The following is an 18,865-nucleotide window of genomic DNA, read 5'->3' on the forward strand; positions in this document are numbered from 1 at the left end:
ATCTCCATTACATATAATATTTGTAAATGGTTTTAGATAGATAATACTTATTATTTTTAGGAAAACTCCATTTATTCTTATACTTTCTAATGTTTTTAATGTATTTTATCAAAGACTTTTCAGCATTTATTGAGATAAGCATGTGATCTCTGTTGGTTTCATTATTGATATGTTCAATCATGTTGAGTGTTTTCTTAATAGTGAACCATCCTTGCCTACCTGGTGTGCATCCTACCTGATCATAGTATAACAACCTAGTAATAACTTGCTGTAATCTCTTTGTTAAAATTTTATTTAAAGTTTTTGCATCAACGTTCATTAAGGAAATTGGTCTATAATTTTCTTTGTTTTGGTTCTTCCTGGTTTAGGGATCAGCACCATATTAGTGTCATAAAAGGAATTTGACAGAACTTCTCTGATGTTTGAAAATAATTTATGTAGAATAGGATTTAATTGTTCTTTAAATGTTTAGTAGATTTCGATTATAAATCCATCTGGACCTGGAGCCTTTTTTGTGGAGAGGGGAAAGTTTATTGATGATTTCTTCAATTTTTTTCAGAAATGGTATTATTTAAATGTGATAAATGACTCATAATTATAAACACTTAGTGGTTAAATACAGTGTTTAAATAAATAAGAGTGAATAAATACAAAGTGATCAAAATAACTTTTATTAATAAACTTCTCTATACAGGAGGGCCGTCTCTCCTAGTAAGAAAGGTCCAGAATTATGACCATGTTCAGTCCATTATGCAGTTTGAAAGAATTTTTCTTCCTCTTTATACTAATTATTGATTGGGATTACAATATAATCAATACCATTCTCTAATAATATGCTTTCCCAGCTCTGGTCATTATACTAATGAGTACAGGGGAGTGAAGAGTAATATGTGTGAACTTCCCTGAGCAGGCACTTTTAAGGGGCAAGGACCCTAGGTCGCCCTGACTAGCTCAAGACAGTTTTTGCCCTTCCTCTGCGTAAGGAGACTTAGTGTTGGGTGGGGGGGGAGGCTTGTTCTGCTCAATCCTTGGTCTGGGTCATTTCTTTTGCTTAACACTCACATACCTGCAAGAAGGCACAACCACAGACAGATCCTAGTTTTCGTAATGCATATATATATATATATATATACACTAACGGCCTTCTCTTACATTCTGTGGAAGCCAAATGCCCTTCATTCCCCACATTAAATATTTTATTTCCTCTTCTGTTATCTGGGCAGTTTGTATTTTTGTAAATATTCATGTATTTTACTCAGGTTATCAATTTTATTGGCCTACAGTTTGGCAAAATAGCTTCAAATTAGCTCTTTAATTCCCTCCACATTGGTAGTTAGCTTACTCTTTTCATTTTTGATACTGGTAATTTGGTTATCTTAAAGTTATACATTTTTTAGGAAGATATGAAAAATTAGAAGAAAATAGCCTGAAGGAAAATGGGAAAAGTACAGAAAGGTAAGATAAAGAGAGATACCTAAAGGTACCAAACTTGGAAATGAAAAGAGAAGTGAAAAAAGGAAAAGTGAAGTGAGTTATTGATAGAGGATAGAAGTCTTGAGTTTAAAGCACAACCCAAAACTTTACTATCCACAAGTGTGTTTTTGCTTCTTTGGTTTACTGGCTCCAAATTACTCTGACTCTCACTGGCGCCAACTATAGCTTTCAGGATAATCCAACTTGGTCTTTATTTGTTCCCAGAAAGGCCTCAAAATGATTAAAAATAGCAATTGTTTCTATTTTGACCAGAAACCCTGAGGATTTTCTCTTCCCAGATTGATTTTTTTGACTATGCAAAAGTGGTCTTTCTTGGTTTCATTTTTTTTAATACTTGTCTAAATCAGGAATGAGAATTGTCTCAGTTAAATGGATATCTTAACTTAAAATTTTAAGGTCAAGGTTTCCCACTGCATCCAGGGCCATCACCAGTCTTATTTGTATTTGGTCACTGGACCTAGATGGCTCCAAGGGATCAGTAACTTTGCACAGCCCTCCCACATTTAAATTCAATTCGCATGCAAGTCATAACATGTTCCAACTGATGTTCTTTCCTTCTTTCTACAACAATGCTACACTTCTTTTTTTCTTAATGTGCTTCTTCCAACTGGTTAAGATTAAATTTTCTGGATCAAAATCTTCCTATTAGCACCTTCTCCAGCTCAACAAAGACAAACAGTAACATAAACAATAAATACTGATATTTAATCTGTGATGGACACGGAAGACACCAGGCTTTCAAGCAACTTCTATCCTGATGTAGTTTTGTTGCAGAAGAAAAAAAAAATGTAGCCAACTAAAGGTTTGGGCAGAACATGAAAGTATTCGTGTTAAAAACTGACCCCAGAAACCAAAGATTTACTTAAATATTTCTGTGATTAGCAGGAGCTAAGGGGAAAAACAGACTAAATTTAGTAGAAAATAGCAGAAAACCAATGATTCCTAAACAACCTAAACTGCCATGAGAGAATGGGCTAAAAGAAAAGGTATAGGAGTAAGGGAGGTTACATGAGGAATCATGATCTCCCAGAGCAGTTTGCTGTCCCAAGGGAAGAGGGGGCATCAGGGTATAAAGTAGGAGGAAAGGATATAGAGATTGAGAGATTATTAGAAGATCTCTTTCAAAGTGGGCTGCCCTTCCAAAGGAAGTAGAACAACTCAAGGAGGAATGAGTAAGTTTTTAAAGGGGCAGGAAGACAAGGTAAATTGGTATATGTTAATGGAAGCATTAACTGAGAGAGCAGAGATAAGGTAATTAGGGATATACAGATGAGGGGTGTATGTAATCCTTTCAGGCTAAGGCATGGATCCACTGTTTTGTTGACAGAAGCTTGTTTTGTGCTTGGAGACAGGGAATTATTGAGTTTTGCTAGGGAGGGTCAAGATACTTTACTAAAAGTTTATTGATCTCATGTCTTAGGTTGAACAATGGGTTGGGGAGGGTGAAATTTTGAATGTTAAGATAAGGTACATGGTCAGTGCAGAGGAAATAGATTGATTATAAAACTTATTTTTTCTGTCTAATATTTCCCTTATTTCAGGTTTGCACCCCATAGTACTATGGAGCACAATAAGCACCTTCTATTCTTGAACCTTTTTTTAGCTATCATTTATCTATTCTTTCTTTCTTTCTTTCTTTCTTTCTTTCTTTCTTTCTTTCTTTCTTTCTTTCTTTCTTTCTTTCTTTCTTTCTTTCTTTCTATCTCTCTGTTTCCCTATATTTCTGTCTTTCTTCTATTTGTCTCTCTGTCTATCTGTCTATGTCTCAGCTTACTATTGCCTCTTTTAGGTTGTTAGCTGTTATCATTTTTCCTACCTTTTCCAGGAGTCTGTCGACAGTGTACTTTAATTTATTAGAGCAGAGTTTAAATGAAGTCACATTTAATGAAGATAGTCTGACAGTTGAATAGCAAGGTAGAGAACTCCCTTAATTGTAAAAAGAACATTCTTTCAAGAACCCCTCATGGTTCCAGTTAGATCTATCCCTTGCTTCACATTACTAGATGAAATAAATTATCCAAAGCATCCAAAAGTCATTTCTTACAAAACTCATTTACCCTCCATACCTTATAGAGTAGAAGAAGTAAATGGAATTTCTTTGACTATATGGATTGGGAAAATTATATATTTTTATATTTTAAAAAATGAAAAGATGTGGATATTCATCAGTAGTAGAATATTCTTGCTCTCACTCTTACTGGGCCACCATCAATAGCTGTGAATGTTCATTTTTCCGAGTTCATAAAAATATAAACGCATAAAAATGAGGTAGTTGAACATGTCTGCCAAGTGAGTGGTACAGAAAAAACAACGTAAAACAGTCGCAGAGCAAGATATATCAAGGGGGTGAAGAATAACAGTAATATCATAATAGTCACCCAGTTTACTCTAAATCTTAGCCCTTTTCCAATACTCTTTGTCCAGTAAATTCTCTGACTTCTTTCTTGTACTTTCCTTTGGAAAACAATCTCAAAACAATCTTTGAATACTGCTTATGATTCTTTGAGCTCTCAGATGTTATTAAAAAAGGGACTTACCAGACATATTTATCAGAAATTGTACTTTAATTTTAAGTACTGACTAGAGGCACATGCATTATAGAAAATTTTAGTGAAAAGACAAGTGATAGCTTTGAGATTTGCCTTCTGTTCTCAAGTTGAAGCAGAGTCACATGTACACTGTCTAATTTTTTTCATGATTTTTTGGGATTTCAAAACCCCAAAAGGACTTTAATTTTCACAAGATTTTGCTGTAAGGCATATGCTTGGATCATGGAAGCAGCTTTTCAAAAGTGAACAGAATCAGCTCCCCTGGATAAGTATATTTTTGCTGTATGAAAACAAGTTACACGCTGATTCATGCAATGGAGAGTTAAGGATATAATTAACTGATTCCTCAACATTAATTACTGAAGTTTTTCATCATCATAATTTTCCAGGCATTTTAGTAAGTCAGTGTATTAAAAACTTTAAAAATGATTATAATGATGTATATTTTCTTTGCTTGATTTTCCTTCTTGAAAAACTTATTTTTAACATATTTATTTTTTATTTTAATTGAATTTTCTTGTATATTGATCATGATCTTTAGCTTTTACAGAAGGGTATTTATAATTTTTATAATTGATTTAATATAACAATTAAGTCATGTACTTGTTATTGGAAAGAAATATAGTAATTGATTGTTTCTGAAATGAAGATTAAAGTAATACCAACAATTCTCTTGAACTTTCCTGAATTTTTAATTGTGAAATATTATGAGTTATCAATAAAAATACAATTATGAAAACTGTATTGTATAATGTTTACATATTTTTTTCCTCTTCTATTTATGAGGCAGATGGACAGCTCATAATTACAGTCAATTCTGGGGAATGACTTTGGAAGATGGCTACAAATTTCGCCTTGGCACCTTGCCTCCTTCTCCTACACTTCTGAGCATGAATGAAATAAAAGTAGGTGTTATATCTGTTTGCTTTTGAAGGTCTGGAGGGTGATGATTGTGTCTTTGTGTTTTAGTAATGTCTAAGAAATCTATTTTTTTAAATGTTCTTCCAGTAAATTATTTATGATGTTACTTAGGTTGTTTGACTTGGAACATGAGAATTCAGTGACACCAATCATGACCAAACCAATCAAGTAAAGTCTTGTGTCTGAAAAGAAAGATTAATACAGTAATACCTAATTAGAAAAATATTGTCTTTGATTTTTGTTATTTTATTTTTTCCAATTACATGCAAAGATAGTTTCCAACATTCATCTTTTTGTAAACTTTTGAGTTTCACATTTTCTATGAACCTCCCTGTTCTTCACCTTTCCCATGACAGCAAGTAATCTGATGTAGTTTATAAAATTCTGTTTAACATATTTCCAAATTAGTCATTTTGTAAAAAAGGGGAGTCAAAACTAAAGAGGAAATAAAACCACAAAAAGAAAGAATAAAACATGAATACATTTTTAAAAATGAACAGAGTTTGATTTGGTCTGCATTCAGACTCCATAGTTTTTTCCTCTGGATATGGATGGCATTTTCCATCACATGTCTTTTAGAATTATCTTTGATCATTGAACTGCAGAAAGGTGCTAAATCCATCATAGTTTATCCTCTCACAATGTTACTATTAATTGTATCTAATGTTCTCCTTGTTCTGCTCACTTCACTCAGCATCAGTTCATGAAAATCTTTCCGGTCTTTTCAGAAGTTCACATGCTCATGATTTCTTACAGAACAATAGTACTCCATCACATTCTTACACTTATTAAGTTTTTATATAAATAAATTTATTCTTAAAATTTATGATCATGATCAGGAATATAACTAACACTTATGTCTATGAAAATAAAATCAACTTTTGAGAATTAATTCGCTTGAGGTAGGGAATGAGCAATTATAATACTATCCCATGTTAGGGGAATGGAGCTTTTAAAAAATGGAGAGGCCATTACTGGGAAGCTCATTACCACTAGGAGACCAAGACTAGGAAACAAGGGTAAATATGTTGTGATTATCAGGGAGAAAATTTTCATCTGGTTGCTTCATGGTTTAAGGAATCAGTCTTGTTAATTAAGTCCTAAACTTCCTGTTTATCTGTTTGTGAAACAATGCCAGAATTGTTAGCATCCTCTAAATTTCAATACCTTGAATAGAATTTCCAATTGTCCCACCTTAGCTGTAGTTTTGATAATAAATGGATTTCTGCTTTGAAAATGAATTGAATATATATTTCTGAGAGCAAATGTTATTTCTTTTTTAAGATTTTTATTTAAGGAAGTGGGATTTAAGTGACTTGCTCAAGGTCACACAGCTAGGCAATTATTAAGTGGCTGAGGCCAGATTTGAACTCAGTTCCTCCTCATCTCAGGTCTTCCTGACTCCAGGGTGGGTGTTGTACCACCTAGATGCCCTGAGATATTGCTATTTCAATTTTTTAATTCTATCTCCAAAGCCTAGAAGTTTGCTTGGCATGTTGATATCTAATAAATATTTGTTGGTTATAATATTAATAGTTCATACAGTGATTTATAGATTATCAAGAGCTTTTTAAAAGATCTCTTATGAAGGATTACAAATATTATTACATTGACTTTACATATGAGGATCAGAGAGATAAAGAAACTTTTTTTTTTTAGGTTTTTGCAAGGCAAATGGGGTTAAGTGGCTTGCCCAAGGTCACACAGCTAGGTAATTATTAAGTGTCTGAGGCTGGGTTTGAACCCAGGTACTCCTGACGCCAAGGCGGATGCTTTATCCACTGGGCCACCTAGCCGCCCCGATAAAGAAACTTTCAAAGAGTTTTATTCCAAAGTATAATGTTCTCTCTAAAAAGAAAACAAATAAGCAAAACAACTGTACTAATTGGTTCATAGCTTATCAAAGAAAAACTATGATTGCTGTACATCTCTTCAGTGATAACACTTCGAAAACCTCAACTTTAGATGCACTGTGTCAGGATTAAAAAAAATTTGAACAGTAAAATGAAAATCTAGTTAAAGCTTGTTTATCAACTTCCAAGAAACTGGCAGATCCCTTTTTCTCAACTTCTCTGCAAATTTTAAAGAGGTTTTTTTTTGTATTATTTTCATAAGTGTTAGGATTTAAAGATGGATGCATAACTAACCTTCTGTTCAGGTAGATAGAACTCACTGAACTTACATAACCACGATATTGCCTTTCATTTATGTCTTTTAATTGACCTAGTCTTCCAACTGAGATGTCAGTTGTTATCTTAAGACCATCAAGGTGCAGACCTAGTCACAACTTAAAATCAAGACCTTTTAGGTACCACCAGGAAAGAGAATGAAGTGCTTTGTGGCTCTGTGTAAAGTTCTGTGCATGTGGCTATGACCAGCAAATGCCCATGGAGAGTTTATCTAGGAGACTGAAACATAAGCTCAGTTCTGAATTTTCATTATCTATTGACTTGATTCTCTAAAGACACAGAAACCTAAGAGCTTGGTTCAATTCAAAGACAAGTTTTAAGGGTTATTAGAGCAAAGCAGTGTAGTATAACAGATAAATAACTGGCCTTAGAAATAGGAAGACCTAGATTTAAGTCTTTCCCTTGACATGTAATGGTTGTATGATTCTAGGTAAGTCACCTTCAGTACTCTAGGAAACACTGATAAGTTTCCTCTTCTGACATTTTCCTACATGAGATAAATCATATATCTAATCACTATACTAACTATAGCTCCAGTAGTTATAAGTCTAATTATATTCCCTTTTCCCTCATATCTAAACTGTTAAGATGACTAATTTATTCATTTGTTTGCTTTAAATTTCCTTTGATGGGATTGCTTTTATTGGAATTAGTATTTATGATTTGGGCAGATGATCTCATTAATGTTCAGAAACTCCAATGAGGAAATGTCTTCTACCAATGGGAACTGGTGATTCATTCGTGATTTAGAATCTTAGAGAATTGCCTGGAAATACTGAACAGTTAATTTATTTGTCCCTGCTCACAGAGGTAGTATTTGTTAGAAATAGAGTTTAAATACAGATTTTCCTAACTTCAAGGTCAGCCCCTTACACTTTGCAGCCATGACATTATAATGATCTTTCACTCATTTGGAAGATAGCAGGGTTTTAGAACTCCAAATTAAATTTATATTATCTATCATGTTGTAAATTCCATTAGATTGTAAATTATGTAAGAATGGGAAATATGTAATTTTCCATCTTTGTATCCTTAAGCATTTAGCACAGTATTTAAAAAAATTTTTTTGGGTGTGGGAATGGAACAAGTACTGAAGTTTTGTTGTCATAGATTGCTAAAGGGAAACTCCACTGAAGAAATTCCCTCCATGCAGTATATGTAATTTATAGTCGTAAAGTATTACTTTATTTCCCTGAAAGGCTAACACCTGTTCAGGGGAAAAGGTAGAATTCACGTCTTCCAGTTTTGGAGGCTCTCCTTCTGTCCCTCACCCTGCACATAGTAGGTTCTTAAGAAGTGTTTGCTGAACTTTCATTCCTTTATAATCTGTTTGACAAGCATTTATTAGGTATCTACTATGTGCAATTGATGCCTGTGGAAGGGGGAGATGATGGTAAGGCTTATAAAAGACCAGAGGGCTTTCAAAGGCATGGAAAGAATTCACACAGCTCTTTGACCCAGAAGTGTAGGGTAATAAAATTTTATTTACATATTACTGCAGGTGATTAAAGCAACAAGTAATAAAGTAAAGAATTTGCCTGTAACATCTGAATTTCTTATGGAGGTTAAAGAGTTTTTTTTTTTTTTTAAGAAAGTAGGAAAGGAAGGAAGGAAGGACAGTTGCCATGGTAGCAACCAGGCTGAATCACCAGCAAAGAGAAAGGGGAGATAACCTTTAAAGGGATCCTAGCAAGGCATCTGTGCTGGAAGGGAAGACAGAGATTAAGGTAGTAGGGAGGGTCTAAGGAATGGCTAACACATGAAGTAAGAAATGTTTAAGTCTGGAGGGGTCAAATTTTGTTAACTTTTGTAATTCAGGATCATAATTTTAATTAGTGTCCAAGTATCCTGGTGACTTTATGTGTCTTCATATCCTTTCTTGGGGCAATAAATTGAAGGTGCCAATGTTAGACTTTAAAACTATTGAGTTGATTTCTGTTTAGATAATAGGATAGGAGATGGGAGTCAGTATAAGATAAAGGGGTGCATACCATTTTTAGCAAGATATATGTGACATATATCAGATATATAGCTTGGTGCCTTGTTAATTAGAGGAAACTTGCCAGTACAGAGTTAATACAGAAGTGAAAGTACTATACCAATACAGAAAGAAATAGAATATAATATTTGTCTGGGTTACAATATTTGTATTTAATACAGAAAGGAAAAAAGATTACAATATCTCTGTCTGCCCAGTGTTCCTCTGCTTTGCAATCATGAATAATTTAGAGTAATTGTTTCTGGCTTCTAAAAATGAAGTTCCATTTATATTTTCTTTACAGTATAAATTATTTGTTCTAATTTTTGCTATACAAAAAAAAGAATTATTTCTTAGTTTAAAAAAAATCCTGACCTTGGGCAAGTCACTTAACCTCATAGCTTTAAATAAATAAAAATAAATAAAAATCCATTGTATGCATTATAAAAAATAACCAAGGAAAAAGCCAACAAAAGTAAATAAAAAAAACAAAAAATATTCTCTTTAGAATAGATAAGTTGAATATTACTTTATCTACATATCTTCCTTTTCATATGTATAAGAATAGTTTTCAGGTTTAATGGACTTTTCTTTTTATGTTGAGATTTTAGCAACCAGAGTGTTCCTTCTCAGAAATTCATAACACCATTTAGAGTTTGGTCTATCAGTGAATCTAGCAATTCATTTCCAAAATTTCTGTGATCATGGTTCAGAGGAGATGTTAAATCACTCTATATCATTGGCTCCATTATTGGCTCCAGAATTTGCCTGTAGGAAATTCACAACCATGCTATTTAAATGCGAAACTTAATGACAACTGCTTTATAGGAATTTAAATTATCGAGTAGCATGTATTCATATAAGACAGTTTATTTCTAGTCCATAAGAGAGAATAAGGAAAATTAAGCTTACTTGAGAGTATTCTATTATCCATATTCAGAGTAATGCAAGAAAGTTGCTTCTCATTTTGATGCATGGTAGTGAAGACTGAGTGCTTTTTTTGAAGAAGTTTTGAAGTGTTGGAATTTTCCTAATCTCTAGTAGTGTGGAAATGAATCAGGAATGGAAAAAAATACACTTCTAGGAAGAGTATTACTTCATTGAACTGGTATCTGCATGAATAGTTGAAAAAAATTGATAGGTTCTTCTGAATGATTTCACACATGCAAAGCCATTTGGAAAGAAAGTGAAAAGAACCTAATGGTTTGTGGATAAAACATCTTGAGGACTGAATTTTTCATTTTGTGTCTCAATATTCTTGGCAATAACAATAGTTCATCAAATTGTGTGTAGACTCCCTCTTAATTTTAAATTGGAGTGCAATCAATAATCATTTATTAAGCATTTACTATTTGCTAGGCACTTTGCTATGAATTGGAAATACAAATAGAAGCAGAAAGAACCTCAAAGTGTGCCTGATTGGCTGTGCCCCTATTCTATAATGGGTGTGGCAAGCATGAATATGCCTTCTCAGAATAGCTCTTGAGTCCCAACTTATAAGAAAACCTGCCTCCAATGTGGCACCTACTTTATTTCCCTGAATCTTAGGTGACCAGAAGATACAGAAATAGGCTATATAATCAAAAACCAGCTGTACTTAAGTGTGCAGAGTTCTTATTCAGAGATATAGAACCAACAAAGGAATAAAGTTGGAAGCACACTTAACTACGGTATAATAATTCATCCTTGTAAATTCTCCTAATGTGAAGCAATCTTTAACCAGTACAAAAATATTTCAAAATCTGGGAATTACAGAACCCATTTCAAGATGTGAAAAATCAACTTCTTCATTTTTCTTATGAGTTTCCAACATTCCTAAGTTAAATATCATTAAACGTCCCTAATGCAACCAGTAGATCTTGATTTAGTCAATGATTCTTCTGTGGTTCCATTCTGGGCTCTCTTTGTCTCTTTTCATCTCAGCAGAGTAATTTGGTTTGCTGTCCTATCATTATCAGTGACCTTTTATTACTTCATTCCACATTAACTCATTGTTTATAGGGTAGGAGATTGGCATAAAGTGAAAGCTGGGTCGAAATAGAAACTCTTTTGACTACCAGTTCCATTTTTGTCTCTCCCTTTATTCTATTCTTTAAAGACCTATGATATTCATCCCTCTGGTCTGATATATCTCATCATATGTGCAATCCTGTGCCTCTAGTTCCAATTTGACTTCTCTGTCCTTTCTATTTCATCTTATTTTTATGGATAGAGCTGATACTTGTCAAGCAGGAGTTATATTTAACTTTAATACAGTTTCCCCCTTTATGAAATATTTGCAGTCCATTCAAAGTACAATTATCTATGGCACAGTGTTCATTCAGATATTGATATTTGTTTTTCATTCTTTTTTTAAAGGTTTTTGCAAGGCAAATGGGGTTAAGTGGCTTGTCCAAGGCCACACAGTTAGGCAATTATTAAGTGTCTGAGGTTGGATTTGAACTCATGTACTCCTGACTCCAGGGCTAGTACTTTATCCACTATGCCACCTAGCCACCCCTTGTCCTTCATTCTTGAAGATCATGACATCAGGGAGGTGTTGCTATGACATGCAAGTGAATTGAATTTGAGTAAGGGCATGCTGTGCTAAATCTCCAGTCTTACTTTCTTCTACAGAGACATCTAAGATCCAATGGCTAGATATAGATCAGGACAATTTGAGATGGCTCTGGATGCAAGGTAATCAGGATTAAGTGAATTGTCCAAGGTCACACAGTTAGTAAGTGTCTGAGATCAGATTTGAATTCAGATTCTCTTGACTACAGGACCAATGCTCCATCCACTGTGTTACCTAGATGCCCTTAGATACCTTCTCATTCAGGTATCTGAAACATGACAATAACACTAAGATTATATGCAACTAGTAATTGTGAATGAAATCAATAAAACACATATCAAATAACCATTAGGATCTTACCAAATCTTTATCTTCTGGCAGATGGTGACTGAGTGACTGAGTCACTTTTTACCACTTAGTCTTGGCTTTAGGCATAAGGCTCTTCTTTTTCATGTGTCATAAATATGACAATTGTTACAATGATTATTGATTAGATATGTATATTTAGGTTGAGGGGTCAAATATGGCATTCATCTTTTTATCTAAGTCAACAAACATTTACTACTATAGTAATGTTATACTTGTTCTGTTAAATTTTTGTCACTATCAACAAACAATAAATGTCAATGGGATTTTTTTATTCTATCTTTCAGTTAGCTGTTATAAAGATGTAATCCAGTGATAAATATCACTAGTACAAAGTAAACCTTCATCAAGGAGGCCCTTAGTATAAAATCTGCAGTTAGTATTATTCTCATGGCCACATTTTATAAGTATTAAGAAGACTTAAGCACTTACCTCATGATTTTATGACTTCTGGGGCGGCTAGTTGGCGCAGTGGATAAAGCACCAGCCCAGTTAGGATTACCTGAGTTCAAATCTGTCCTTAGACATTTAATTACTTAGCTGTGTGGTCCTGGAAAAGCCATTTAACCCCATTGCCTTGCAAAAACCTACAAAACGATTTTATGACCACCATCAGACATCTCCTTTACATATGCATATTATAATTCAATTGATTTTCTCATTTTTGTTTTCTTTGATTCCATTTTATCTTCAGGAGAGGGTCTTGTAGGATTCCAAAGAGATGATTTAATTGTCGTTGAAGGAGAAAACAGTTTGGTAACTTTTTTCCAAATCTGTTTTAGTTATTTCTTCTTATAGTCATCTATCCATTTTTTTGCCTTGATTGCCTGTAGGATAACTTTGCTCAATTGGTTATACTGACAATTGTACTTTGAACTATATTTATCCCTTTCACTTTCCCTCTCTTTTCTGTGAAATGATACTGCCAATAATTATGATTCATCATTTTATATAAGATTTTGCAAGTCTGGTATACTCTAATCCAATGTTTTCTTTGGCAGCTGCCTTTCCCCCATTGACAAGTAAGTCAGATGCTTGCTTTCTAGGCTCATTTGGTCTCTATTTACTCTGGTTAAACTTTTGAATGAAATTATTACTGTTGGTGTTGATTTAACTTTTCTATTCCATTACAAACTCTTACACAGAAAGATATCTGTCATCCATATATAAGAACATTTAGGACTTCATGGAAGACATAATAACATAAATGAACCTTTTCAATAGTGTTCTGATAATAAACTTCTTTTGAGGTATAAAACAGAGAGATGTATTTGCCAAAGATATTTACTGTGATGGAGGAGATCCTGTACAGAAATTTCCTGTAAATGATGAGCTCCTTCAGATTGTCCTGCTTGAGATGACTTTAGGGTCATTAAATCAAGCCCAAAGACGCTGTCCAGGAAGAAATGAGCAACCCCTCAATAGACTTTGGTCTAGGCAAGACCTAATAAATGAAGAAAGTTTATTACCCAGCTTTCTCCTGCCATATTGACTCTAAATGTTTTAATATTCACATGGATGGAGTTTGTTCAATACTATGTATATCTGGAACAAATTGTATCTGGAACATTTTACAGGTAGACAGTGACCTGGGTCCAGGGTTGCAGAAAAGGAGACTGAACTGGATTACTTTTGGGATATTATAAAACACTTAAGCGATTCCAAACTTCCCAGGAAAACAAAGGCCTATCTTTTCATTATGAACACTTTATTGATTTTGCTTTATGTCAAAAAGCTAAAGATGAGCATACCATTGAGAATTATGGAAAGGTATAACTTTGGTGTGAGCAGACTATAACATATACCTGTTGAGGAACTTCAAAATAAATAATGAAATAAATATAATAAATAAATATAAATAATGAAAATCATCAAGGAATTGTATCATAATTAGAAAAGATGAACTGGTAATGTGGCAAAGCACTCTAATATGACTTTGGAAATTGTGGGGGAAAGGGAAGATGGACTCCAGCATATTTAGTAAACCAATTCTCATGAAATTTGAAGAGATTATGGATAAATTTTCCACAGAATGGGCAGGCATGACTGATTATGTTCAAATATTTGAAGGAAACATGTGAGTTTATGAGATAAGAGAAACAATTAAGTATTTGAGTTAATAATTTTATTTTTTGATGAGGTATATAATTCACAGCTGAGGGTTTAATTTAAGGGGAGTAGATAGGTGGTTCAATGAATAGAATGCTGGGCTTGGAGGCAGTAAAACTCATCTTCCTGAGCTGAAATCTAGCTTCAGACACTTACTAACTGTGTAACCCTGGGTAAATCATTTAATCCTGTTTGCCTCAGTTTTCTCACCTGTAATATGACCTAGGAAATGAAATGACAAAGTACTCCAGTATCTTTGCCAAGAAATCTCAGAATGGGGTCATTAAGAATCAGAAACAACTGAAAAGTGATTGAACAAGAACAATAGTTTAAGGCAGAAAATATTGAATTTGATATAGAACATGTTCATGTAGAGGTTAAATCAAACCATCTCATTTTATTATAGTTGTGGCAACTGAAGCCCAGAGAGGACAGTAATTAGGAGATTTGAATACGGATACCCAGACTCCAAATCTTATGTCTTTACTGCTGTGTTGAATTAGAGATAATAGTGGGACATTCAGATGGGATATTACAAGCAACAATGTCATAATTATAGTCAGGATAGTGAACCTTTGTAGTTCTACCAACGTGAATACATATTTTTATTTGGCCAAGAAACCATCTCACTTTTTAAAAAGAATAGTTTTGAGAGGAGGATTGAAGAGAATTCAGTTCATGGGAACTGGGAAAGGTCAGATCACAATCTGACTAGCTCTATTATTCAGACTATGATTACTAAGAAACCTTTATTTCATTAAGAAAGATGTCTTTCCAGACCAATTATAAATTCTGAAGAAAGTCACCTCTCTCTCTCCTGAACTCTGAAGATATTTTCATTAACATTTCTACATCAATTCAACAGCATCCATCCACTTGAATATTTGCTAGGTCTTGTAAACAACATTCATATAAGTATTTCTAAGAAGTGTCACTAGGTTATAATCTGAAGTAAATGACAAATGCAATTACTGTTATTGAATGGAAGCAGGGAAAAATTCAAAAGTCATTTCTGTATTTGCACTGTCAAAATGTGTCTTCAAAAGTGTGTTTTTTTATAATTCTGACAACAGAGTTGCATAAATTATGAAAAATATGATATAGGTATTAAGCCTAGAGTGAAACTGTTGGAAAGACATTATAATATTAAATGAAGTTGTTTGACTGACACTCTGAACCATATGATATCCTATACTAGAGCAACTGTGGTATAGTAGTGTTGTCCTTAGAAAGATTTAGGTTTAAATCCTGTGTCTCAACACTTTTAAATAAGTGACCTTTGAAAGATATTTAACCTTACAGTTTCAGTTTCCTCATTTGCAAAATGAAGACAATAATATTAACACTTACTTAGCAGAATCGTTTTAAGGTCTGAATCAATTTTATTAAGTGCTTCCCCTGATCCAGGCATGAAGTATGCACTAAGGAAATAGGGACCAAAAAAATGAAGACCCCCTATCTTATAAGGAGAGAAAATATGTATAGAATATTATAAACTAGAAAGCACTACCTACATTTCAGAAATTATGCTTATGGTAGTTAACATCTACAAAAGTACAGCATTTATATCAACAAGTCAATTTCTAAGTCAGGAAGGTAATATTTATTGAGCAGTCATTATGAATAGAGTTATTGTGTGCTAGTTCTTCAACAAAATTGAAAATTATAAATTCAAGTTTAAAATATTATAACAAGGGACTGGGGAAAACATAAAATGATTTAGATATTAAAAATACATATGTGTAAAGCTTGTCAACATAAGACATGCAGATATTGAGGTTAAAATGGAAAAATTTCCATTGATTAGGTTCATATTTTATATTGCATAGATAAAACAACCTAGTTGGTTGAAGGTATTTTTTACTTTTTATCCAGGCTTAAAATAATATGAAATTTAATTTACTTTCCCTGTGCACACATTATTTGATGGCAGCTGCTGCAGTTGGTTTATAGCAATTACTGGAAAGGAAGCAGATTTAAAGGTGGCATGTCAGAGAGAACACAGTCCCAAATTGTAAAGTTCGATGCAATGAAAAAAAACTTTTATAAAGTGGTAGTTTCTAAGTTTTGTATTGTTTTATTGGTCATTGAAAGCTAAGCTATGGTTTAAAATTTCTCGGTCTATATTGGAGGCTGAACAAAATGGATTTGATTTATACCATATCACCTTGTATAAATAAAGCCCATATGGAAACCAATGGATTGGTATGGGAAAATGATCACTTTCCTCAGTGTGATCACTCCTCTCTGCAAGAAATGTTCTATTTTGTGATCAAGCCATAGGATCATGAAGCAGCTAGGTGGAACAGTGGATAAAATGCCTGACCTGGATTCAGGAAGATTCATTTTCCTGAATTTAATCTGACCTCAGATACTTATTAACTGTATGATCCTGGGCAAGTCACTTAATCTAGTTTGCCTCAGTTTCCTCATCTGCAAAACGAGTTGGAGAAGGAAATGGCAAACTGCTCCAATGTCTTTGTCAAGAAAACAGAAAATGGCATCATGAAGAGACTGAAATGACTAAAATGACCAAACACAAATAATATAGAACCAAAGGATTTAACACTGAAAGGGACCTTAGAGATCATCTAAACCATTGTCATTTTTTATGATGAGAAAACTGAAATTAAATGATATTACACAAACCCACATAGTTAGTCAGCAACAGAATTGTTACTTTAATCCAAATAGTACAAGTTGGAAAAAATCATTTAGATACTTGGTATTCAATTGGTATTCATCCATTTTGACTCAAATAGAATAGTAAAACAGCTTCTTCAAATCCTATGGCTACTCAGACTCAGTCATCCAATAGGATTCATATTTTCAATGTTACCACTGTCCATTGCTACAATACTAGATCCCAGATGCAGAATTCTGCAATTCTTCCCTTTCATCATAACTTCTGATTCATTCTTCTCTTTTTTTATCTCAGTCTTCCTAAACTTAGTCACTGTTTTCACTACCACTACCACTAGCACTACCAGTAGCACTAGCACTACACTAGCACAACTCTAGCACTAGCACTAGCACTGCACTAACACTAGCAATACTAGCACTATACCAGTCCTAGCACTAGCACCAGCTCTAGCACCAGCTCTAGTACCAGCTCTAGCACCAGCTCTAGCACTACACTAGCACTACACTAGCACTAGCACTAACTAGCACCAGTGCTACACTAGCACTACCACACTACCACTACACTATTACTAGCACTAGCACCACTACTACTACTTACTACTACTACTACTATTACTACCTACTCAACATTTATATAAAGTTTGCAAATTGTTTTACAAATGTAAAGAAAAAGTAAAGCAAATTACTTTACTTCTCTTTCTCTTAACAAGCCTATCAGTTACATCCATTATTATATCAATTTTACATATGAGGTAATTGAAGCAGACAGAAATTAATTTTTCCAGGGTCACACAGCTAGTGAACCTCTGAAATCAGATTTGAACTCAGGTTGTTTCTTGTTTCAGTTCAGCAGTCTATCATATCCATTCAAATAGTTGTTCCATGAATAAAAGGTAGGGAAATTTCAAAGTATCATAGCTTTGAAGCAAGAATATAATAACCATTGTAACTGGGGATGAAAATGTACCATAAGTTCCACCAAGTGAGATGATTTCTCTCTAATAACACATAATTTTGTAGAAGTAATCTAACCCTCATTAGATTTTAAATGACAGTACTAACAGTTCTTTGTTTTGCAAATTCCTATATAAGGTAGAATCTATAGAATCTTAAAAGGTTAGGGAAGGACCTTAGAGACCATCTAAAAACATGTATTCAGTTTATAGGTAGAAAAAAGGTTTCTTACCTTAAGTTGACCTCCCCTTAGCTCTATGTTATAAAACATATGGAGTTAAAAAATCTGGATATCTCACAATACTATGTTTTTTCCTAGGAATGGTTTCTCGGAAATTTGAGTATGAAGGAACAGTACTTAGTATGAAAGTTTTTGAGAAATTTGATTGGTATGTTTTAATGGTCTCCTATTATTAAGTTTTCATGAAGCCTTTGGAGAATATTCTTTTATTATCTACAACAGTTATTGAAAACAAAATCTCCAAAGTACTCCGCATAAGATTTAATTCTTGGATTGCTCACAAATTTCATGTCTGTTTTCTTGGAAAAATTTGAGCTAAGAGATTCTTGTACTTTTGACTTTGTTTGCAATGATTTTTTGAAATACACTCAGCATAAGATCATATCACCAGCAAGATGTATGTTTAGTTGCTCTTGATGAGTCTCTCCCCCCAAATCTCAAAATTCAGGAATTATTTACCAAATTTAGAGCTATTACAACTGTTTTTGAAAAACAAGAAACTGACCTCATCTTAAAGATGAAGTGTGTTTATTAATTGACCTGGACATTTTTTTAAGAATTTTTATTTAAGGAGCAATGGGGTTAAATGACTTGCCCAAGGTCACACAGGTAGGCAATTATTAAGTGTCTGAGGTCATATTTGAACTCAGGTCCTCCAGACTCCAGGGCTTGTTCTCTATCCATTGTGTCACCTAACTGCCCCAACCTGGACAGTTTTTGAACTCTCCTTCAAGGTCTTATTCCCTAATCCAGCTCCACTTGCATACTTCAGTACATAAAAGAAAGTTTATGATCTTGTGACTAAGGCTCTAATTCTTTGAGTCCATCTAACTCATCCTGGAGTGCTGTAATGTCACATGAAAT

The 18,865-nt window shown here is 33.7% G+C and overlaps 1 protein-coding gene across 7 annotated transcripts in view; it reads left to right on the forward strand.

Annotated features, from left to right (window-relative positions):
• The window catches only part of TINAG (tubulointerstitial nephritis antigen), a 235,575-nt gene that overhangs the window by 32,643 nt on the left and 184,067 nt on the right, over positions 1 to 18,865 (forward strand). For all 7 annotated transcript variants that reach the window (XM_074237235.1, XM_074237236.1, XM_074237234.1 and 4 more), the window contains exon 4: positions 4,834 to 4,948. In XM_074237235.1, coding sequence (XP_074093336.1) covers positions 4,834 to 4,948 — 115 coding nt within the window. The remainder of the gene's footprint in view (positions 1 to 4,833; positions 4,949 to 18,865) is intronic.

This window comes from Macrotis lagotis, chromosome 5 (genome assembly GCF_037893015.1).
Source record: "Macrotis lagotis isolate mMagLag1 chromosome 5, bilby.v1.9.chrom.fasta, whole genome shotgun sequence".
NCBI classification, from domain to species: domain Eukaryota; kingdom Metazoa; phylum Chordata; class Mammalia; order Peramelemorphia; family Peramelidae; genus Macrotis; species Macrotis lagotis.